General features: G+C 51.4%; 1 protein-coding gene across 3 annotated transcripts in view; it reads right to left on the bottom strand.

The window, feature by feature from the left end:
• Positions 1-24,192, bottom strand: part of DLG5 (discs large MAGUK scaffold protein 5) — a 136,609-nt gene that overhangs the window by 11,276 nt on the left and 101,141 nt on the right. For 2 of the 3 annotated variants that reach the window (XM_010363236.2, XM_010363237.2), the window contains exons 14-27: positions 22,803-22,895; positions 19,473-20,492; positions 17,958-18,081; positions 17,393-17,537; positions 15,906-16,018; positions 15,153-15,242; positions 14,718-14,868; positions 10,106-10,268; positions 9,816-9,949; positions 8,976-9,116; positions 7,455-7,638; positions 5,704-5,852; positions 4,668-4,838; positions 3,578-3,774 (exon numbers count right to left, since the gene is read on the bottom strand). In XM_010363236.2, the coding sequence (XP_010361538.2) occupies positions 3,578-3,774; positions 4,668-4,838; positions 5,704-5,852; positions 7,455-7,638; positions 8,976-9,116; positions 9,816-9,949; positions 10,106-10,268; positions 14,718-14,868; positions 15,153-15,242; positions 15,906-16,018; positions 17,393-17,537; positions 17,958-18,081; positions 19,473-20,492; positions 22,803-22,895 (2,875 nt within the window). The remainder of the gene's footprint in view (positions 1-3,577; positions 3,775-4,667; positions 4,839-5,703; positions 5,853-7,454; positions 7,639-8,975; positions 9,117-9,815; positions 9,950-10,105; positions 10,269-14,717; positions 14,869-15,152; positions 15,243-15,905; positions 16,019-17,392; positions 17,538-17,957; positions 18,082-19,472; positions 20,493-22,802; positions 22,896-24,192) is intronic. The other variant, XM_030941011.1, reaches the window with a different exon arrangement.

Genomic DNA, 24,192 nt, shown 5'->3' with positions numbered 1-24,192 from the left:
TGGCAGGGGCAAGGAACAGGCTCTCTCCTCAAGCCCCAAGGGAGCAAAGGCTGGCCAACAATTTGACTGACCCAGTGGTCCTGAGTGTGGACTTCTGGCCTCCGGAACTGGGAGGATAAACCCGTGTGTCTGAAGCCACACACAGTCTGCGGTAATTGGGTACAGCAGCCACGGGAAACTACTACACAAAGAGAGCCAGGGACCAGGAAGGGTATCTTTAAAGCACCCAAGTAAAACATCCACCAATCTAAAATTCTATATCCAGTGAAAATCTCCAAAAATGATATTAAAATGGACATTTTCAGATACAAACACTGACAGCATGTGTCACTAACAAACCTGCATTATAAGAAAAACATTTCTGCAAGTTGTTTAGCAGAAAGAAAACAAAATAAGAAAGAAGCACAAAACTGCAGGAAGGAATGAGGAGCAACGGAAATGTGAAAGGCAAAAACTGATGAATAACTGATGTGCAAATGGATAGACTGAGTCGGAGTTAAAGTAGCTGTAGAATTAAAATGAGAAAAGTATGGTCGGGCACAGTGCCTTGTGCCTATAATCCCAGCACTTTGGGAGGCTGAGGTGGGCGGCTCACTGAGGTCAGGAGTTTCAAGACCAGCCTGTCAACATGGTGAAACCCCATCTTTACTAAAAATACAAAAATTAACCACATGTGGTGACAGGTGCCTGTAATCCCAGCCACTTGGCAGGCTGAGGCAGGAAAACTGCTTGAGCCTGGGAGGCAGAGGTTACAGTGAGCCGAGATCTCACCACTGCACTCCAGCCTGGGTGACAGAGCGAGATTCTGCCTCAAAAACTAAAATAAAACTAAAATAAAATGAGAATAGTATCAAAGTTAGAAAAGAGACAAATGGAGTTAGTGGTTTGCTGTTTTACAATTATCAGGGAAGTGGTCAAAGCAACGATTTCTCCTAGCAGTAAGTCAAAAGTACATGCTGTGACATCTAGTTTAACCCCCAAAAGAATAAAATAGAAACAACACTAGTAGATGTGAGAGGATAACAGTAGATGGTATAGGGGCAGAATGAAACAAACACATGATTCATTTTTAAAAAGCAAGAAGGAAGGGACAAACATAAATGAGGTAGAATGAATAGAAAACAGTAAGATGGCAAATGTCTACTTTATGTAATAGGGTAAATACTCTTGATGAAACAATCAAGACTGTCACAAGGGTGTTCAGATTGTGGAAATTCCTCACGCTGCTCACTTTTCTGTAAATGAATGTGCGCATTGCTGTATGTATGTTACACTGGGATAAAATTTTTAAAAAGACAGATTGCCACAGTGGATTTAAAAAGTCCCACATGCTGCTTACAAGGGATATTTAAATAGAAAGTGACAGAAAAGTTTGAAGTAAAAGAAAAAGATAAACTGTGCCAAAGATAACCAAAAGAAAACTGGTAATGTCAATAAAAATATCACATAAAATAGACTTTCAGCAAGAAACATTCCTGGAGATCAAGAAGGGCATTTTATAATGATAAAAAGGTCAATTTACCAAGAAGGTATAACAACGCAAAACGTGTATGTACCTCACGACAACTTCAAGTATGTACTGAAAAAGACCTGAAGAGCTAAAAGGAAGGATAGACAAAGGGCTATTTTTCAAAGACGCTAACACCACTGGACAAATGCCAAATATACCGGAAATGGCGCCTGCAGAGAAAGGAGCAGAGGGCACAAGAGTGGAGACCAGAGAGTGAAGGAAAACCAAAAAGCAAAATAAGAGAGAAATCTTGCCTTGATTAGCAGGTTGGCAATTTTTATTTATTTATTTATTATTTTTATTACTTTATTTTATTTTATTTTTGAGACAGGGTCTCATTCTATTGCCTGGGCTAGAGTGCAGTAGCGTGATCACAGCTCACTGCAGCTTTGACCTCCCAGGCTGAAGCAATCTTCCTGCCTCAGCCTCTTCAGTAGCTGGAACTACAGGCATGAGCCACCACACCAGGCTAATTTTTTTCTCTACTAAGAGATGGGGTTTCACCATGTTGGCTAGGCTGGTCTTGAACTCCCTGCCTCAAGTGATCCACCCACCTCGGCCTCCCAAAGTGCTGGGATAACAGGTGTGTGCCACCATGCCTGGCCTAAACTTTTTCTATAAGGGGCAAGATAGTAAATACTTTAGGCTTTGAAGGCAAAACAGCAAAATTAAGCAACTGTTATCAGCAAAGGGCTAACAGATTTTTTACATCTTACATTTTAAAAAGTGTAAAAACCCATGTTTAGCTCACAGACCATTTAAAAATAGGCAGTGTTCCAGACTCAGTCCATGGCCGATAGTTTGCCAACCCTTGTCCCAGCTGATAGTGACAGTGGGCCATGAACTACAGTGTGATCCACTCAACTCCCTAGGCCTAAGGTCTTCATTGTGAAAAGGGAAGGGAGGGAGGGAGGCAGACAGCTGCCCTACACTCTGCAGCTCACTGCCACCCCCATGGACCTGATTGCCAGGAAGGGTATGTTCTAGGACAGTAGACACACAGCAGGGCCCTGGGTGCCACGTTCCTAAGGACCTCTTGCTTTAAAGGACAAATGCATCCTTGCCACAAGGACCGTTTACCAGGGGATGTCTGATATCTGTTACTCAACTCCAGCCTAGGACTAGCATCTTGCCCCAGAAGTATCATATAAGAGTTGTTAATGAACAGAGGTCTGAGGCCAGAAATGCGGACGTTCTGCAGAAACCGATGGCTCTTGGTCACTACCAAGCAGCTGTAATAACCTAAAAACAAATGGCAAGCAAGGCACTCAGCAGAGATTGCTTTTTGCCTACCCAATAGCCATTCCTCCATTCTTCCTTAGTAACTGAACCTCGTACTGAGGCCAGCAATGCACCCAACTAAAACATGCCTTTTCTTTTTGTTTTAATTATTATTTTTTGAGACAGGATCTTGCTCTGTCACCCAGGCTGAAGTACAATGGAGCGATCTTGGCTCACTGCAACCTCCGCATCCTGGGTTCAGGCGATTTTCCTGCCTCAGCCTCCCAAGTAGCTGGGATTACAGGCACATGTCACCACACCTGGCTAATTTTTGTATTTTTAGTAGAGATGGGGTTTCACCATGTTGGCCAGGCTGGTCTCGAACTCCTGACCTCAGGTGATCCACCCACCTCGGCCTCCCGAAGTGCTGGGATTAAAGGTGTGAGTTACTGCGCCTGGCTAAAACATGCCTTTTTGACCTCTCTTGCACATTCAAGTGGACAATGAGATGTAAGTCGAAGTCACAGGTTAGGGCTTCCAGATAGCTGCTGAAAGAGGCACGCTCAGCTGAGGCACACTTCTGCCTTACCCCTTCCTTCCTCCTGCTTCCTGAAACAGGGATATGCTGGTTGCACTGACAGGCGGTGACCGGGAGGATGGAAGCCACACCCCATAGATGTGGCTCTGAAGATGGCAGCACCCCCCGACCAAGCCGGACACACACCTTCAGACTTGTGCACAAAGCAAAGTAAGCCTCTCTTTTCTTTAAGTCCCAGTTGTGGAGCTCCTGGATCCACAGCAAACCCCATCTGGAGAGCCCACTGGAAAATGAGCTCGGCCACTTGCCTTCAAAGAGTGGAATGGAGTCATTGGAAAAGGCATCCAAGGAGAGCAGGTCTTTCCCATCCTTGGATCCGCTGCGTTTGTGCTTGTGTTTCCTCCGAAAAAAGGACCGGCGTGCAGCCGCCGACAGTGTCTTTGTGGCGCTATTGTCATCTTTGACTTCAGACATGCTGAGCCTCCTGGAGAATTCTTGGTCCATCCTGTGGCACAGGGGACAATGCTGGGCAGGGCTATCGAGACCCTGCTGCCCTACCCTACCCGACCTTCCTGGTGAGAAAAGCAAGGGTAGGCCAGGCACCGGGCTGCCCCCACACTCCTTGGCAGGTCTCAAGGCTACAGCTCCTCCCACGCCCCTGGGACCCCTTGGTACATGCTGTGGGGTGACACGAACACCAGCATCAGGGCAAGCTCTCAGAGCAGGTGATTTTTTCTACTACAGCATATTCAGCTCAGTGTCAAAAGGAACTGCTAGGACAGCCTGCACTTGGTGACGAGTTACACTTCCTGCCATAGAAGGGAAATGATGCAGGGATACAGGCTGCCTTGAAAACATGCTCAGTGACAGGAGCCAGACGAAAGGCCACACTATGCAATCCCATCCACACAGGAGTCCAGACAGGGAGACCTGTGGGTATCAGGAAGTGAAGTAGTGGCTGCCTAGGGCTGAGGACTGGGTGGGAGGACAGTAGGATAAGGGGCTGACAGCTAATGGGTCTGGGGTTTGTTTGAGGTGATGGAAATGCTCTAAAATTAACTGTGGTGGCGGCTGCACACACCTATGAATATGCTGAAAACCACTGAATGGTACACTTTGAGGGAGCGGCAAGGCGTTAAGTATCTCCATAAATCCATTTTTCTAAAACAAGTAATGCCTCCTGACCCACGACTGTGCTCTATGCAGCACTGACTCACACTAGAAGCAGCTTTTTAGACCAGCACTTTTGTCAAAACGTAGAGAGCAGAAGCTAAGATGAGAAGCAGAATCCCTCCTCCTGCAGCCCAGGCCCCAGCCCCCTCCCATGGGACAGCTCCATGGCTGGTGGCCCTCGGTGACCCCTGCCCCACCCCGCCCCAGGGCCCAGAGAACACTTACACATATTTGCTGGGAATCTGCCCACGCTGGATCTTCTGGGCATTCTCGTCCAGCTGCCAAGCCATCCAGGACCCGAACGTGCCCTGGGGCAAGGTGTCATCCACGTAGAGGATGTCGTCCTTCTTAAAGCTCAGCTCATGCTCCACATCTGCCAGCCGGTCGTATAGGGCCCTGGACCACAGCACAGAGGGAACATGATCAGGCAGCTCTGGCCACCGAGGACAAACAAGGTGCCTTCTGTGGCCAGGCCCCTAAGGCTGATATTCTGCTTTGAGCTATCTCCAAACTCGATCAGGAACCGCCGAGGGTGGTGATTCTCAAAGCGGGGAGCCCGGTGTTTTACATAAAGGGACAAAGACTGCCTTTGCTCCCCTAACACTGAGGGCGCATCCCCATCAGAGAAAGAACTCGCCAAGATCTGAGGCCATAACTTCCCTTTCCAGGTGGCCTTTTCCCAGTTGCCTCCCTCCTCGAAGCCCATGCCCCTGGTTCCTACAGACTGGAATCTCTCTAGGATGGAAACATGCCATCTCCTACCCTAGAGACAGGGAGTTGTACCGCATCAGTGTTCTCACGCTTTCTGTGGTCTCGGATCTTAGGAAATGAGAAGAAAGCTCTGAGCTCCTCCTAGAAAGCCTGCTGCCATCCCTAAATGCCCACAGCATTTCATACAGTAGTAAGGGCACTGAAGATGCCTGGGAAGTCCACACACACTGCAGAGGGATCTGCAAACCTGGCTTGGGGGACACCAGAAAAAGAGGAGCACAGCAAACAGGAAAATGGGGCTTGACTGCCTCCAAATTCTCCAGGCCTTAAGCCCTAAAGGAGCCCACCTGGTTCTTTAAGCCCTAAAGGCTGTTCTAAGTCACAATCATCTCACCATAAATAAGTGTGCAGATTTGAGTGTCAAGGAATGATGATCATGGCCCCAGCCTTGGGGGGTAAGAAACAGACAGCCATTCACCAGGAAGACAATCTCCAATGAAAGCCTCTCCTCTGGCCCCAAATCTCCCACTGATTCCCCAGCCACTGGTACCTGATGTAGAAGCTGTCACCAGGCAGGCCCTTGGCCTTCGTGAACTCCTCGGGGCGGTACTGCACCTTCAGGCGGACACCATCCTTGGGCTTCAGCATTTCCACATAGACCTCCTCCACTGTCTTATTCCGCACGTCCAGGCTGCCATACTACCAGGGATGCGGGTGGATATGTCAGAAGGCAGAAGCCAGGGGACAGCATGGGCACTCGAAAGGGGCCAGTGCTGACCATATGGCAGAAATCCAACATCCCTCCTTAACTGAGACTCTGCCTGCCTCCCCTCTGGAGGAAGGGCTGAGTCTTCACGGTCTCCCCAGCCTCCAGCTCCCACGCCTGCTCCCTGGACACCAGGTCCTCTGACAAGTGGCTGCTCTCCCCTTGTCAGCTTATCCAGGAAAAACCCTGTTCTGGTGAGCAGCAAGTCTGGGCTTTTCAGAATAGGGCCCTTCCTCTTGCTGACGCTACCTGTGCTTTTATTTATTTATTTTTTGAAACAGGGTCTCCCCTCTGTCACATAGACTGAGTGCAGTAGTGCAATCATAGCTCACTGTAGCCTAGACCTTCTAAGCTCAAGTGATCCTCCCACCTCAGCCTCCAGAGTAGCTGGGACTATAGGGATACTCCACCACGCCTGGCTAAATTTTGTTTTGTTTTCTGTGAAGATAGGGTCTCACTATGTTGCCCAGGCTGGTCTTGAACTCCTGGGCTCAAGCAATTCTCCCACCTTGGCCTCCTAAAGTTCTGGGATTACAGGTGTGAGTCACCAAGCCCAGCTCAACTTGTGCCTTTATATTCTCACAAACCATCTCCCCCATGAGGCAGGAGACCACAGAGAAAAACCATCCTCTCTCATCAGAACAGAGTCCTGCGGCTACACCACCTGAGGGCAAGCACCTCCTGATGCCCAGGGCCTGAGCCAAGGCTCTGCCCTCAGGTTCCCTCGATGGCCTGCCTGGCTTCACAGGGACCTGCTCAAAGGGGCTTGGCGGGATTCTGGGTTTACAGGGGTTAAAAATCAACCCTGGCCAGGCACAGTGGCTCACGCCTGTAATCCCCATACTTTGGGAGGCCGAGGCAGATGGATCACCTGAGGTCAGGAGTTTGAGACCAGCCTGTCCAATGTGATGAAACCCCATCTCTACTAAAAATACAAAACAAAATTAGCTGGGCGTGTTGGCGTGCACCTGTAATCTCAGCTACTCAGGTGGGTGAGGCAGGAGAATCGCTTGAACCTGGGAGGCAGAAGTTGCAGTGAACCGAGATTGTGCCACTGTACTCCAGCCTGGGCAACAAGAGCAAAACTCTGTCTCAAAAAAATAAAAATCAACCCTGAGGCTGGGCACGGTAGCTCATGCCTGTCATCATAGCACTTTGGAAGGCCAAGGCGGGCAGATCACTTGAGGTCAGGAGTTTGAGATCAGCCTGGGCAACATGGTGAAATCTGGTCTCTACTAAAAATATAAAAATTAGCTTGGTATCGTGGCAGACGCCTGTAGTCCCAGCTACTCGGAAGGCTGAGGCAGAAGAATTGCTTGAACCTGGGAAGCGAAGGTTGCAGTGAGCCGAGATTATGCCAGTGCACTCCAGCCTGAGCAACAGAGCAAGACTCTGCCTCAACAACAGAAGTCAGCCCTGACTGGCTCACCAGATGAGAGGCTGTACTCCTCTGTCTTTGGTGCCACCTGAGATGGCAGCAAGCCACCTGTGGCAGGTAGATGGAGGCCTGGCCTACTCAGCAGCTCAGAACTCACCTCCAGGATGAGGTCCCCTGGCACGAGGCCGTCAGGACCCTTGGCAGGACTGTCATCCTCCACTTCAGCCACAAACACCCCATGCAGGTTCCCACCACACAAGTGCACCCCAAGCTCCAGCTGGGACTTTTTGATGAAGACAACGCGTGGCTCCAGGGTCTTCTTGTTGGTATCTCCCGCAATCCTTTCAGGAAACAAAACAAAGTTCCTCAACTGTGCACAAGGAGGGAGGAGGCACAAAAAGACAAAGCAGTGGCCAGTGTCTTAATCGCTTTCTGCCTGCTTCCTGGGTTCTCAGAACCACAGGGAGCTGAGAGGTGGCCGCCAGTTCTACTGGCTCGGCGTTCAGGGCAGGATACTGAGGTGCACTGGAGATGAAGGCAAGACCCCAGGTCCAAAGTCAGTTGAGTGGGGAGTCAAAACCCAGGCTCCCGGGCCCGGCTATCAATCTCATGCCTTAGAGATCAGGATGGCCTCCCTCTCATGGGGATCACACCCATTTTCCTTAGTTCTTCCTAAGGAAAGGTAAAGTTGGCCTCACTGTCCAGAGCACAGCAACGCATTCAGCAAATGTCTACCAAGCAACTTCTATAGACCAGGAACTGCTAACTCATGAAGAGGGGCCCCTTGCCATCAAGGCACTTACAATCAAGGGAGGGAAGTTCAAAGTAAGCTGCTGAACACATGGAGGGAGAGAGATGGGACAGCGATGGAAACAGATAAAGAGGGCTTCAGGGGAGATGCCAGCCTGGGAGGAAAACCTTGCAGCAGGTAAGTTCCAATGTGACAAACTCTGGTATAGAGAATGCAGAGCTGGCCTCATTCTGTGAGATGCTGCCCAGGGCTTAGTGAAGGCCTCTCAGTGCTGGAGACACAGCTACTCCAGGACTGCAGAGTGATCATGTTGCACCCTGGCCTGGATGGCCCTCCCCACAGCCCCAGGCCAGGCTGGACGCTGTGCAACTCCCACGGGGCTCCTTCCTCCTCCTGAACTCTGCTGCTCCCTCGGCCTGGACTTCCCTTTATGCCCACCCCTGGCTCTTGCCTGTCCTGAACATTTCAATCCAGCTGCCGCCTCCCCTGTCACACTCCAGTGATCTTCCTGCCTGCTCTGCAGTGGCCAGCAGTTTTGACTGTGTTGCACACGCCCGGCACTGGTCTGCCACCTGGTTGAGGGAAGCACTGCTGTGGGTGGCCAGAGCCCAGGGCCTGGCTGGGTGACGACTGTGGGAATGTGTCCAAAGACAGACTCAGAAAGCGAGTGAATGAGAAAAGGAGAAGAGAAAGAGAAGATGCAGGGGAAAGAACAAGTCAACTAGAAAACAGGAGAAAAAGAGAAAGGAAAAGAGAGCAGGGAGGGAAAAAAGGAATGCTGTGCTCCCAGCCCAAGTCCTGAAGACCTGGTGTGTGGCCTGCAGCATATGAGGCCAGCTGCCCAGTGCCCACGCCACTTGGAGAATGTGCTCAGCCCCACCCAGCCGAAGTGGACACAGGGAAGGCTCACAGCACACATCTGCTGACCTGGAGCTGCTCTGCTTGGCTGGGGGGGTGCTAGGCCCCTCGTCCTGCTCCATCAGTGGGTCAATGACAGAGGGATGCTCCGGGGTGGTGGTGCCGCTGCCCTGGAGAGTGGAGTGGGTACCGGCAGGGTCCAGGTGTGAGCTGGAGACGGACAGGAGGGATAAGGAGCAGTATGAAGACACCCAGAGCCACCCCTGCTCCTGTGGCAACTAGGTCTGAGCTATAAATGGGGACTGGGTCACACAGCCCCGCACCCTGTGCCCTGAGCAGAGCAGACACATTAGAAGCCTGGACCCATGACATCCACCCCAAAGGATCCACCTGTCCTCTCCCCTCCACCTGTCCTCAGCTCAGGGGCCCTCTCCAAAGGCATCTGGCCTCGGGGAGCTGTGTGCGTCCTGTCCCTTTTCCTCTGCCTGTGCATCCCACCTCTCCTGCTGAGCTTGTGGCGCAGCACTGCCGGGTGTGCCTCCCCTTCTTTTCTGCCCTTCCACCCACAGATCAGGGGCAGATACAGGCAGGTGTACAGCGTCTGCTCCTGGACAGGGAGCCAAACACTTTGAGTGAGAATCCACCCCCAGGGCCACAGCTCCTGGCTACCACAGGCCCCTGCTGTTCAGGCGACCATAGCCATCTGTTTTCACACCCCATTGCAGGAGAAGACAGCCTCTCTCTATACGCCCCTTTTCCAAAATCCAGGGCTGGTCAACTCTCTCTTTAGCAGCAGTAGGATCCTCAGAACTTGTGGCTGTCACCCTGAGTCTCCCTGCAATGAGCGGAGTGCTGCCGCACCCACCTCTCCACCCCCAGCCCAGACAGCCTGGGGAGGCCCGCGCTCACCTGGACCGGGAGTGGGTGCTGAGCTGGTGCACGTGGGGGTTGTACTGGGCCAGGATGGTGATGGTATCACACTGCTGCCCGATGATGAGCCGCGCCTGCTGCTCCGTGGCGCTCCGCAGGTTTATGCCATTGAACTGGGGAAACATTAGGAGGGGCTCAGTGATGGGGTCGGGGCTGTGGACAGGGAGGTGGCCCCAGGGACTTGGGAGCACTGCAGTTCCCTAGGAGGAGGAGGGGGGAAGAAGGGCAGGTTTCCATGGGCGCCATGCAGGAAGGCAGCTCCCTCTCACCTCCAGTAACTGATCCCCGTACTCCAGGCCAGCCTGGTGAGCGATGCTCCCCACGGTCACCTTGGAGACATAGATGCCACCCTTCTCTCCACTCACGATGGAGATGCCCAGTGGCTCTGAACCCTTCTGCACCTTCACGTGGCGTGGCTCCTCCACATAAGGCCTAAGGAAAAGTCAAAAGTTTCGGGGACTCAGGGTCAAACAAAAGGGTTGGGGAGAGCCTGAGTTCTCCAATCAGGCAGTGCAGAAAGGGCCCCAAGCCTGGATGCTCCCATTGTGACATAGCTACATAGGGACACAGTGGGCCCACTCCTGTGTGACAAAGGACCACATTCCCACAGCCTCACGCAACACGAGCCAGCACACCCAGACACGCAACCACCCAGACCAAAGACACAGAGAACGATCCGTGTCAATTATCAACACTGATACACGCGAATTTTCATTACAGGAGAGGAGCTGCCCCACAATATGCAATTACAAACTCCGGGGGGCTCGAGATGCCCTCTGAGGAAAAGAGATAGCTCCTGGGATGACATTCCATCCTGAGGGGGCAACAGAAAATAGTCCGTTTTTATGTTTACTGGCTACACAGAGTGATGCAAACTGGTCATGGAAATTAAGCCGCTGCAGACTCAAGCCTTTGTAAAAGGAGGAGGCGGCTAGAAGCAAGGCTGCAGTCATGCAATTGCTGTCCTGGGGCTGTCCAGTGTACCCAAGGGCACTGGGGCAGGGGCTCGGTGAGGAACCTCTGGGCAAGCCAACCGCATGGTGGAAGGCCTGGGCCTGGTGGCCACGGGCAACCTCAGAAGAGATCTGTGGTGGCAGAGACATCTGGAAGGTGACAAAGGTTAGAAAGAAGGGACGCTCAGAGGAGAAAGACAATCAGAGACACCTGGAATATAACGGAAAAGACAGTCGAGTGATGCAGAGCCTCCCGTCGGGACTTCACGCCGCCCAGGGCCTCATTCCTCCAGGGTGTGGACACCTGAGCTTTTCCTCACAGGATAAAACCATATAGCCAAAGGCTGAGGGGGCCAGTCCAGGTCCCCTCTACAGCACATGGTTGGGATAGATTCTAGCAGGGAGGCACCTAAACCACCCCACCCCAGCCACCTGGAGGCAGAGCAGCTTCCCGATTGGCACTCTCAGCCTGCGGCCCTGTGGCCCAGCCCTCTTGGGAAGAGGAGATTAAAATTATTCTTGAGTTGTCCCTGCTCTCTCCCACCCTCCAAAGTGTTCCCACTTCCCAAACTTGCCCACTCTAGAAGTCCTCCCTTGACCCTCCAGCTCAGACAGATCCACCCCAGCCTACACCCACAGTGCCTTTCGATGCAACACGGATTAGAGCCCTGTGCTGTGGACAGCTGCAGAGCCCTCAGCACACAGCCACCCCCAGATCACCCTCTTGCTCCAGCCTTAGATGATGAAACAGAGACCCAGAGCAGAAAGAGGTCCACCTCCATACAACAGGTGTATCACAATAAAGGAGCAAGCGACTAAGTCACAGCAATAGCCACACGACAGAACGACGATCTGAAGCAGGTTCTCAGGTTCCAGCGACATGCAAAGATGTAAGGGACGCACCATGGGGTGGGGAGGCCCGATCGGCATCATTTCACTCATATTTATCTGCATCTCCACACACAAGTATGCGTGGATTTATGCACAAGGAGGCTTCTTACGCAGGACATTACCAAGTGTTAACAATGGTGTCTCCAGGTGAGGGGATCCGAGATAATCTTTTTTTATTTTCTTTTTTTTTTTGGAGACGGATTCTCGCTCTGTCACCCAGGGTGGAGTGCAGTGGCATGATCTCAGCTCACTGCAACCTCCACCTCCCAGATTCCAACAATTCGCCTGCCTCAGCCTCCCAAGTAGCTGGGATTACAGGTGTGCACCATCATGCCCAGCTAATTTTTGTTTTCAGTAGAGACGGGGTTTCACCATGTTGGCCAGGCTGGTCTCAAACTCCTGACCTCAGGTGATACGCCCATCTCAACCACCCAAAATGTTGGGATTACAGGCATAAGCTATCTCGCCCAGCCAGAGATAATCTTTACTTTTTAGTCTTCTGAATGATTTGAATTGTTTATAATATGCAAAGTTTTCTCTAAACAATAGCTGCTTCTCAAAAGAAGTTTATAAAGTATACTTAAACTATTATAAATAGCTAAAAACATAACATTAAGGGAGATGTAATTATGTACATAAATACATATACATATATATTTCCAAAGGGTAAAGGCAATTGAATCTCTTGTTGAAGAGATTATCTGTGACATTTTTCTTCTCTCTACTTGTCTGTTTTTTATTTTTTGAGACGGAGTCTTACTCTGTCACTCAGGCTGGAGTGCAGTGGCGCGATCTCAGCTCACTACAACCTCCGCCTCCCGGGTTCAAGCAATTCTCCTGCCTCAGCCTCCCGAGTAGCTGGGACTACAGGCGCCCGCCACCATGCCTGGCTAATTTTTGTATTTTTAGTAGAGACGGGGTTTCACCATGTTGGCCAGGCTGGTCTCGAATTCCTGACCTCAGGTGATCCACCTGCCTCAGCCTCCCAAAGTGCTGGGATTACAGGCTTGAGCCACCGCACTCGGCCTTCTTCCTACTTTTCTGTGTCCCCGATTTTCCATAACAAGCATAAAATACTACACTTCAGAATCTGGGAAACGGGGCTATTTTTAAAAGAAAGCTGTTGCTCAGTCAGGTCACACATGTCAAATTTCATCTCCAATTGGATCCTAACCACCATGAAGGCAGGAGTCACTCACATTTTTCTCCCTTCTGGAGCAGGTCCTGGCTCTCCATGCCCTGCAAGGAGCTAAGGGAATGCCTGACGGTGGGTGGCAAGGCCCTTTCCACAACTGAAGAACCCACTTCACTTGGGGAAAGTCCTGTCCTCTCCGTGGCCAGGGCTGGGGCTGAGTAAAACAGGCCAGCATGCTCCTGCACGTGCCACATGGTAAGAGTTCTGTCAGCACTTCCTATGAGCTACACCCAATTCCCCTATTGGGGCCAGGCCTCTGTGTTTTGGTGTCCTTCCGTTACCCCTCAGGTTCTCTGGTTTGTTGCCTTTTAAGTTCAGATTTTCAAGTCAAATAAAAGATTTTCTCTGGCTGGGCGCGGCGGCTCACGTCTGTAATCCCAACATCTTGGGAGGCCAAGGCCCACGGATCACCTGAGGTCAGGAGTTCAAGACCAGCTTGACCAACATGGTGAAACCCTGTCTCCATCAAAAATACAAAAATTAGCCAGGCGTGGTGGTGGGCGCCTGTAATCCCAGCCAATCGGGAGGCTGAGGCAAGAGAATCACTTGAACTGGGGAGGCGGAGATTGCAGTGAGCCAAGATTGCACCACTGCACTCCAGCCTGGGGGACAAGAGCAAAACTGTCTCAACAACAACAACAACAAAAAGATTTTCTTAATATAGGGCCCACCCATGCTGAGGCTCCTAGCTACAGAGGCCTCAGCTTTCTTCTTTTTTTTTTTTTTGAGATGGAGTCTCGCTCTGTTGCCCGGGCTGGAGTGCAGTGGCCGGATCTCAGCTCACTGCAAGCTCCGCCTCCCGGGTTCACGTCATTCTCCTGCCTCAGCCTCCCGAGTAGCTGGGACTACAGGCGCCCGCCACCTCGCCCGGCTAGTTTTTTGTATTTTTTAGTAGAGACGGGGTTTCACTGTGTTAGCCAGGATGGTCTCGATCTCCTGACCTCGTGATTTGCCCGTCTCGGCCTCCCAAAGTGCTGGGATTACAGGCTTGAGCCACCGCGCCCGGCCGGCCTCAGCTTTCTGGATTCAAATGAACGAGAGTAGCTGTGTTTCTTTTGGTGATTAAATAAAGTTTAATTTTAATCAGAGCTCTTTAAGATCTACAATCTGGACAGAAGCTGTTAAATATAAACACAATCTAGTAAGTTCCATCTAGGGGAACAACAGAGAGGGATGTGTGTGCATAGTACGCAGTGGGGACGGACTCCACAGAGGAGGTGCCTCTGGACAGACAGCAAGCCTACAGTCAACCTGAAACCTAAGATGCACCTGCACTCTAAAATGAACCAGTAAAAAGCTAGGCTGCACATTTATGCTTTATACACTTTCTTCCTGTGTATATTTTATTTCATAACAGAAAGCTTCGAGTGAGAGGGAAAAGCAAAGGGTAAGAATGAGTCCCGGTGCCAGCCGCTAACCACGTGGCCACAGGTCTGTCACTCCAACGTCTGGATCCAGTTTCCTCAACTGTGAAACAGGGATAACAATAATAATGACACTGACAGGGTCCCTGGAAGAATCTCGTCACTTAGCCACATGTAAAGTGCTTGAACAATGGCCCAGGACGGTGTAAACGGTGCCACGATGGCACAATCACCGTTAGGTCGTTTCCAGCATAATCTACTGTGAGCCCACTTGGCTCCCTGCCTTGCCATCCACACATGCCCCACCTCCCTGCATCCAGTGCCCCATGGCATTTACTGGTGATACCGGCAAATGCTGGGACACCCAAGCTACTCCTGCTGCTTCTACTAAGCCCCTTCCCTGCAGAGCCCGTGCCCGCCGCAAGGGTGCACACTGTCCACTGGTTTACCCACGTCACCGATGACTGGCCACACTCACCTGTCCTTTCTCCGCTCCCCGAGGGAGGCGGGGTTGACAGCGATTCTGGGCAATGTGGAGGCTGAGGTCTGGGACTGGCTACAAGAGGACAGGGTGTCGATGTTCAGGGGTGACTGCGGAGGAGTGCTGCATTCAGAATGTGACACTGAACCTGCAGAGAGGAGCAGGTAATGCCGTTGTGAACTCCCATCTCACTTCCCCAACAGCCAAGATCAAGGGGCAGCCTATCCCCACTGCATTGCATAGTCTGGAGTTCGATGCTGGGCTCTGCGTTGCCCCCTACCTCCCACATCACCAAGCCTACTGCTGGGTTCAGTGAATTTTTACTGACTGACTGAGATGACTATGAAGTTCTCAGCTAAGCCCAGAGACTCCACCAAGAGGAATCAGATCACAGGAAAAGCAGGACAGATGGGAGTGTCCAGAAATCCTTACCTCTGTCAGAGCCCACGACAGACCGCGGATATCTTGGTGTCGATGGGATTTTAATGCGTTCTGCCTTGAATTGCAAGTTACTCGAAGAACCTATTGTTCCATATGGGAACAAAACTTCAGGCCTTGTGGTCAAACACCACCCTGTCCTCCCTCTCCACCAGCCTACCAGTCAGGATGATAAACGCAAAGCTGGGCCCTGCTGTTTACTCCCAAGGGAGCCTTGATGTGGAACAGTCAGGAAAAGCAGACATTTAACATTTATCTCAATAAACTGTGCAGGCACAGACTGCTCCACAACAGAGGCACACAAGTCTCACTTTCAGCCACGGAACAGCAGCCTAAGTGACACGGCGGCGGCTCCATCTGCTCCCCCAAGATCGCCAAGGGCTACCTCTGTCTGACTCTCCTCTGGGGTTCACTTTCCATACAAAAATGTATGAAGAGCCATATAAAACAGTCCAGAATGAGGCCAACAACCTCAGGGACAGGGAGCAAGGCTCCTAGCTGAGCGGTCACCTAAATGACCATAAGGGCCCCACAGAAAGCAGAAGGCAAAAACAACGGCTCTGACAGCAGCATGGGCACCGCTGGCCCGTGAAGGAAGCAGCCCTTCCCAGTAGGGAAATGAGCTCAGTCCCAGGAGGTGACAGCAGCTCGTGTGGGGAGCCCACCCGCAGATCTGGACATTAGGATGCAGGCAGAGATGAAAAGCTTGACACCCGCAGCAGCACAAAGTCCAAGTGGTGCAGTTACCGAGGCGGGCGCTGGAGGGCAGTGAGTTGGACCCGTGGGTGGCTCTCATCTCGGAGTAGTCGCTGCAGGCCCTGTGGCTCAGGTCCAGGCTTAGGCGTCCCTGGTGCTGGACACTGCGTAAAAACAAGAGGTGAGGAGTTCCAGAGGAGAAACAGCAACAGATGTGGCCACTGGGGAGAAACACACAGGCCAGCCAAGGCTTCCCAAGCGGGCAGAAGGGAGGCCCAGGAGCCACTGATGATCGGCCGAGGATAGCCTTTAAGCAGTGGAAAAGGCCACACACATGGGGCGGCCAGTGTCATACCCACTCCAGCCATAGGGTCAGGATAAGGCTCACTAGGAGGAAGCAATAAAAAACAGAGGCTCTGGAACCTGGGTGGGCCCGGGGAGGGGGAACCTATTCTCCCAGGAAGTGGGTAAGGAGGGACAAGATGGGCACAGAGGACTTTGGGGAGGGGACCTATGTGCCTCACTTGGGACAGTGTGCCTAGGAAACTGGAGGGCAGAGCAGGGATCGCCCACGTCAGGCTGCCCTGAGGCCAGGCCTCAATGGCGTCTTTTTCGGGCTATGCAATGAGACGACATCTCTTTCCTGCTTAAACTCTCCAGTGGTCTCCACTGTCCTTAGAATAAAATCCAAACTTTTTATCACGGCTGCAGGTCCCTGTGACCTCAAACCTCTTCCTGACTCGCTGTCCCTTTGCCAAGCTCCCACCACTGTGCCCGGGTACCCTGGCCTTGGCACTGATGGCCCGTCTCCCTGGAGGCTCCAGTCCAGGTCTTGTGCAGCTGGCCTCTTTCCTCATTCGGGTCACAGCAGCATCCCCTCTGCCCATAGGGCCCTTTCTGACCACCCACTCTAACTTGCCACCCTCTTCCAAGTCACAGCCCAGCCCGTCACCCTGTTTGACCACCTTCATAGCCTCTCGGCACCATCTGATATCACTTCGTTCATTTTTTTTCTGTCTGCCTCCCACATCTGTAAAACCACACCACATGAGCTGGAAGCTAATCTGGTTAGTTCAGCATTATATTCTCTTATAATTAGGATAGACCAAGGCATGCAGTAGGTGCTCCAAAAAAATCTGTCAAATGAATGAGTAACAGTGGCCTGGAGCCAGCCCACCCTCTTCTGAAGTGTCAGTTTCCTCATCTTGAAGACAGAGACAGTAACAGGACTTAGCCCATGAGGTTGCTGTTGATTTGGTGAAATGATATTCATAAAGGTCTGGGCACAGTGGCTGGGACATAAGCACTCAAATATCAGTTGCTATCACTATCGTGTCCTTCCGGTACCTTTTGAAACCTTGTGCTGATTAATTCAGAAAGCAGCCCTAAGGCTCCTTTCCCTGTGCTGCTCTAGCCAGCCCCTCCCAGCCAGGCAAGGACGTTTCTCCACCAGTGAGCCTCTTTATGCACCAGTGGTTCCATGTCCAGGCGGGCTTGGGCAGCTGGGGTACAGAGAAGCGTAGTGTGCCTTCACATACCTGGGATGCAAACCCTGGGGGCCAGCATCTCGGGCCGCAGGTGGAGAGCTGCAGGGGCCGACTCTGTGGCTACGCACAGTGTAGATGGGGTTCCGCAGGATGGAGCTCACGGTGGTGCTGGGGGTCAAACTCCGGGGAACAGTGCCTAGAAATGCGCTTGGTGAGAAGAGTCGCCCCAAAGGACCCAGCCAGCCCTGGACTTAAACAAGCCTTTTCCCTGTATCCCAGGACGCAGCCACAGTCTTTTGGGAAAAGGACTTGGGAGATGAGTTTTAACCACCAATTCACAATGTGGCTGTGGCTCCTGGCCTGTCTCCATCTGTAAAAAGTGGGGAAGTCTCTTTCATGCTTCCTATTTCCCAGGGGAGAAAGCATTTTGACAAGCTTAGACATGTCATGGCTACAAGACAAACCATCCCAGACAGGGCAGCATTTCCCAGTTCTCTGGACCTCAGGGCTGAAAAGTCATGGTAGCTCTCTGAAATGCTGCCTCCCCTCTCCCTGGAGACTAGGCATCCCGAGTTTACACCGACCCTTAGCCCCAGCCCCTGGCTGGCTGACTCACCCATAGACGGCCTGCTAGGGTATAGCGGGGGGTTGCTATGCCGGCTGGAATGCCCAGGTGAGTAAGGTGCCCACTCCTGGAGCTCCGGGGAGAGTTCTCCACTGGCTGGGACACACTTCTGTTCCTGCGGATTCAAGGGCAAGAGTGTCTGCTAGAAAGAGTGGAGCGTGGCTGGGCACTGTGGCTCACACCTGTAATCCCAGCACTTTGGGAGGCCGAGGCAGGCGGATCACCTGAGGTCAGGAGTTTGAGACCACCCTGGCCAACATGGCGAAACCCCATCTTTACTAAAAATACAAAAATTACCTGGGCATGGTAGTGGGTGCCTGTAATCCCAGCTACTTGGGAGGCTGAGGCAGGAGAATCGCTTGAACTCGGGGGGCAGAAGTTGCAGTGAGCCAGGACTGCACCACTGCACTCAGGCCTGGGTGACAGAGCGAGACTCCATTTTGGGGAAAAACACGAAAACACTGGCCGGGCGCGGTGGCTCAAGCCTGTAATCCCAGCACTTTGGGAGGCCGAGGCGGGCGGATCACGAGGTCAGGAGATCGAGACCATCCTGGCTAACACGGTGAAACCCCGTCTCTACTAAAAAAATACAAAAAACTAGCCGGGCGAGGTGGCGGCGCCTGTAGTCCCAGCTACTCGGGAGGCTGAGGCAGGAGAATGGCGTAAACCCGGGAGGCGGAGCTTGCAGTGAGCTGAGATCCGGCCACTGCACTCCAGCCTGGGCGACAGAGCGAGACTCCGTCTCAAAAAAAACAAACAAACAAACAAAAAAAAAAAAACAAAAAAAAACACGAAAACAGTGGAGCGCTTGGGCAGCTCTGCAAGCCAGTTTCTGTCCCCAGGAACCAGCTCCTCCCACTGGGGCACAGGAGGGGACAGCTGGAGAGAAGTGTTGCCCATTCATGTTGCCTTACACATCTGCAAGGTAGCAGCTTTACTTCAGAAGAAAACCACAGAGAATGAATCTTTCACATAGAGATCATGTAAAAGGTGAGAATGCACACGTGTATCAGGCATGTACAACTCTGATGTGCAGGGCTGTGGGAAGAAGCTCTCTGTCCCCAGTGAGCAGTGTGGACTGGTGCCTGAGATACTTTCCACAGTCCCTAGCAATCTCACCCTCTGGAAACTATGACAGCACACATGATCAGGCCGTCCTGCTGCCCACTCAGCCTCACACGTGCCACCTCATCTCCCTAGCCCTTCAAGACAAGTCCATGCCCTAGGTTTTATTGTTTAAGTTCAAAAGCTTCTTATTAAAAAAGCAAACCAAATGCTATGCCCAAGAAGGTGTTCCCCTCTTGTGTCACACTCCCACTACCACGCATTTCCACTCCACTTACCTACCTCCTAGCTGGGCCACTTCCCACTTGAGTCCAACAGCAAAGGCAAAGGTACCAGGCTAAACAGGTGCCTGGAACACTGGTGTAGGGCCACTCAGCAGCCCTCCTTTGGCCAATTGCCCCCCCGGGCCTCCCCTCCCTGCACCCTGGGGCTCAGCACTACCTCCAGGAACTGAGCAGGAATCACTACTGGAGCAAGCTTAGGCCGAAAACTGGGAGCAGATTTTGGCCGGCGACGCTTCTGCCCCAGCTCGTCCACCTTCTGGGAGGTAAGGTCCTCATCACAGGATTTCTTGGCCGGCAGGTAGGAGGAGTCCCCATCTCCTTCAGGGTAGTAGCTGGAAGCGATGCGGACCCTGGCCTTGCGAGGGGGTGATGCATGCATGGGCTCCCCGGGGTCCACATCGGGGGGCAGGGCACTTGGGGGACTAGTGGATGGGGAGCTGCCCACCAGAGTGGCCTCTGACTCGGAGCTAGTCTCCAGCCTGTGCTGGAACTTAATGGAGTCGCTCCTTCTGGGAGGTTTTGGGGGTGTCAGAGGCCCCGCCCTCTTGGAGGGCTGGGGAGAGTGAGCAGGCCCAGGACCTGGCAGCAGGTAATCTATTTTGGGGGGTGTCTGGGGGCGTTTGAAAGTGTTAGGGTCAAAGATGGACTTTCTTTGCTTTGGCTTCTTATAAACGGAGAGCTTCTCAGGCGCTGCCGTGGAGCTGAGCACGGCCTTGGGCCAGGTCCCGCCGCTGTTGGAGCCTTCAGAGTCCACCTTGTCCAGGGGGGCCTCCCCAACCCCACAGGTGCCCACCTCCGTCTCAAAGGGCAGCAGTGGCCGCCGGCTACGCACGTCCACCAGCCCAAAGCCACGGTCCCCAGAGGCATCTGAGCGGAAGGAGCTCAGGCTACGCTCAGAGGCACTGGGACAGGCCTGGGGGCAGACCTGCAAGGGTCCCCCAGGGAACGGCTTGTGCAGAAAGGAGCTGCTGCCTCCTGGGGGGCCTGGCTCCTTCCTGTCTTCCAGCCTGTCCGTGTAGAAGATATCTGTCTGCGTGGAGTTATTGTGCTGTATCAAATTCCGTTTGTTATGAGCCTGGACCTCTGGGCCATGGGCTCGAAAACTCAGCATCTTATCAGAGTCTTTGATATTTTCAAAAATGTTCTGGCCACTCCACGAGGAGCTCTGAGGGAACACCTAGGCAGGGATTGCAGAGGAGTGAGAGAGAAAGTGAGATGGCAGGACTTGGAGCTGCCACTGAAAACCGTCCCCACAGGTAAAGCAATGGTCAGGAATGGGCCACCTGCCCCTTAAAAAAGAGACAGACAGAGACGCACATACACACAAACACATATGCTTCTTCCTAATAGAGAAGTTTTCTCATGGCCCTGGTCACTCTGAACTCAAAGAAGAGTCAAAGTTTTATTAACTTTGAACACTTTCTCAAATCACCTGGGCTGGGCACAGTGGCTCATGCGGGTAATCCCAGCACTTTGGGAGGCCGAGGCAGGCAGGTCATGAGGTCAGGAGTTCAAGACCAGCCTGACCAATATGGTGAAACTCCGTCTCTACTAAAATTACAAAAATAAGCCAGGCACAGTGGCATGCACCAGTAGTCCCAGCTACTTGGGAGGCTGAGGCAGGAGAATCACTTGAACCCAGGAGATGGAGATTGCAGTGAAGTGAGATCACACCACTGCACTCCAGCCTGGGTGACAGAGCAAGGCTCTGTCTCAAAAAAAAAAAAAAAAAAAAAGGGAATCACCTGCATAATGTCTTGAGTATTTTTTTTTAATATTAAACATAAAAGTAAAAATTCATTGTTAAAAATGTATCTCTTGTGGTACACCCAGACAACAGAATATTAATTAGCACTAAAAAGAACTGAAACGACGTGGAGGAACCTTAAGTGTATATTAGCAAGTGAAGAAGCCATTCTATACACTCTGTGATTCCAACTCTATGGCATTCTGGAAAACACACAAGCATGGAGGCAGTAAAAGGATCAGTTGTTGCCAGGGGCTTAGATAAATATGGGGAGCATAGGGAATTTTTAGAGCAGTGAAACTACTGTGCATGATATTATAATGGTGGTACATGTCATTACCTGCATCAAAACTCACAGAAAATACACCACCAAGACTGAACCTTAATGTAAACTATGCATTATAGTTAATACTAATGCATCCACATTGGCTCGCTAATTGTAACACATGTACTAACTACACTAATGCAAAATGCCAAAATTGGGGAAACTTAGGGACAGGAGTGGGGATGGTCGTGGTGGGGTGGTTGAGAGAGTACTAAGAATTCTGTATCTGCCCAACTTTTCCGTAAACATAAAACTGTTTCCAAAAACAAGTCAATTAATTTGAAAATAGTTAATTTAGAAAACATCTCTTAACAGAAAGTTAGAAAAAAATAGGCCCAGCCATTGCATTAAGAGATGTTTTCTAAATTGGGCCTATTTTTTCTAACTTTCTATTATTAAACTTTTCAAATATGTAGAAAAGTATAATAAATGTCCATAAATGTACCATGTAGATTCAACAATATTTCACTAAATTGTCTTTTTGTCTGTATCTATAATGATACTACAGAACATTGGAAAGCAAGTTACGAATATCATGACATGTCACTTCCCTTCCTTTTTCTCCCTTTTTTTTTTTTTGAGATGGAGTTTTGCTCTTGTTACCCAGGCTGGAGTGCAAAGGCATGATCTCAGCTCACTGCAACCTCTACCTCCTGGGTTCAAGCGATTCTCTTGCCCCAGGCTCCTGAGTAGCTGAGATTACAGGAATGTACCACCACGTCCGGCTATTTTTGTATTTTTAGTAGAGATGGGGTTTCTCCATGTTGGTCAGGCTGGTCTTGAACTCCCGACCTCAGGTGATCCACCCGCCTCCCAAAGTGTTGGGATTACAGGCAGTGAGCCATCACGCCCAGTCCCTTCCTTTCATTTTTGAGACAGGGTCTCACTTTGTCACCCAGGCTGGAGTGCAGTGGCACAATCACGGCTCACTGCCACCTCGACCTCCTGGGCCTTTTGTATCTTCTGTAGAGGCAAGGTCTTGCTGTGTTGCTGGGCTCAAGTGATTCGACTGCCTTGGCCTCCCAAAGTGTTGGGATTACAGGCATGAGCCACCATGCCCGGCCACGACATATCACTTCTAACAACTTTAGTTTGTACCTCCCCCACATAAGGCCATTCTCCTGTATAACAACCCCAGTGTCATCATCAGACCTAGGAAAATTGGCAACAATTCCTTATGGTCATCTAATTATCAGGCCCAGATTCAAATGTACCCAACTGTGCCCAACATGGCCTTGACTGCAGTTTTTTGATTGCAGGCCAGCATCCAGTCAGGGTTCCTGCCCCCACTGCACTTGGTAAATCCCCACCCTGTTCTCAAGGATCCTGTGAGCCTGAGGAGTAGCGTGGCTGTGTGGAGTCAGGGCTTTGCCCATACTCCTGACCATGAGAGCAGAGCCACGTCCAGCCCTTACCTTCAGGAGGGACAGGGTCAGGGAGTCCTGGCAGCTCCGCAGCAGAGATTCACATTCATTCAGAGACTTGTTGTCCAGTGCAATGCCATTGATCTAGAGCAGGACAGAGAGCACGTCAGGCCACAGGCAGAGCGGCCTCAGGCCCACCAAGTTGGGGTCTCTGCCCACCTAACCTCCTGTGCTAGACAGTCACCAAATGCAAGGTGCCAAAGTCAGGAGTTGGCAAAGGATAGAGGTCCTCCTGATGAGGCTCAAGGAGTCCAGCTAAGGGGTTTCTGAGGTAGAGAAACACAAAAGCCTTCACAGCAGGCTGGGGGAGGAACGTGTCCTTCTGGGATCAGAACACCAAGGACCTGGAGGGAACATCTTGGCATGGCTGTGCCCTGCCACGTGGCACGGGACCTCGGCTCAGAACTTCCCAGCCTCTTGCCTCCACAGAGGAAATGGAAGATAAATGCATGCATGTGGCTCGGGAAAGCAGAGGGACTAAAAACACGACCATGGATAGGAAAGGTCTTGTAGAGAAAGTACCACATGAAATGGGGCCCTGTGAGTGTTCACAAAGAACCTCTCAACCCTGCTCCCGGAATCTCTGCCCACATCCCTCACAGCTATGTGCAGACCTTCTTAAGAAGTGTATGTGCAACAGGTGAATGACTAAACTGTGATACACCCACATTGCAGAGCACTGCTCAGCAATGATAAGGAACAAGCGGCCAGCACACGTAGCCTCTTGGGTGGATCTTGCCGGCATGGTGTGGAATGCAAACAGCCCAGCTCCAAAGGTCACATACTATATGATTCCATGTCTGTAACATTCTCAAAAGGACATCACAGAGATGGAGAACAAATCAGCTGCCAGGGGGCAGGGATGGGAGGGAGCAGGGGGTGTTACTACAAATGGGCAGTTGGAGGGAGACCTCAGTGCTGATGGAACAGCTATGCATCTTCATTATGGTGGTAGTTACACAGAACAACATGTGTTAAACCACACACAACCACACACACACACACAGTACCAATGTCAATATGCTAGCTTTGATATTATACTCATGCAATGTGCAACCATGAGGGGAAGCAGGGAGAAGAGTACATAGGACCCCCCTGTACTATCTCTGCAGCTTCCTTTGAATCTATAATCATTTCAAAGTCAAGTTTTTTTTTTGTTTTTTTTGTTTTTTTGTTTTTTTGTTTTTTTTGAGATGGAGTCTCGCTCTGTCCCTCAGGCTGAAGTGCAGAGGCATGATCTCGGCTCGCTGCAACCTCTGCCTCCCAGGTTCAAGCAATTCTCCTATCTCAGCCTCCCGAGTAACTGGGATTGCAGACGCATGCCTCCATGCCCGGCTAATTTTTTTGTATTTTAGTAGAGACAGGGTTTCACTGTGTTGCC

Source organism: Rhinopithecus roxellana, chromosome 11, assembly GCF_007565055.1.
Source record: "Rhinopithecus roxellana isolate Shanxi Qingling chromosome 11, ASM756505v1, whole genome shotgun sequence".
NCBI lineage: Eukaryota > Metazoa > Chordata > Mammalia > Primates > Cercopithecidae > Rhinopithecus > Rhinopithecus roxellana.
This window is presented reverse-complemented; position numbering and strand designations above follow the sequence as displayed.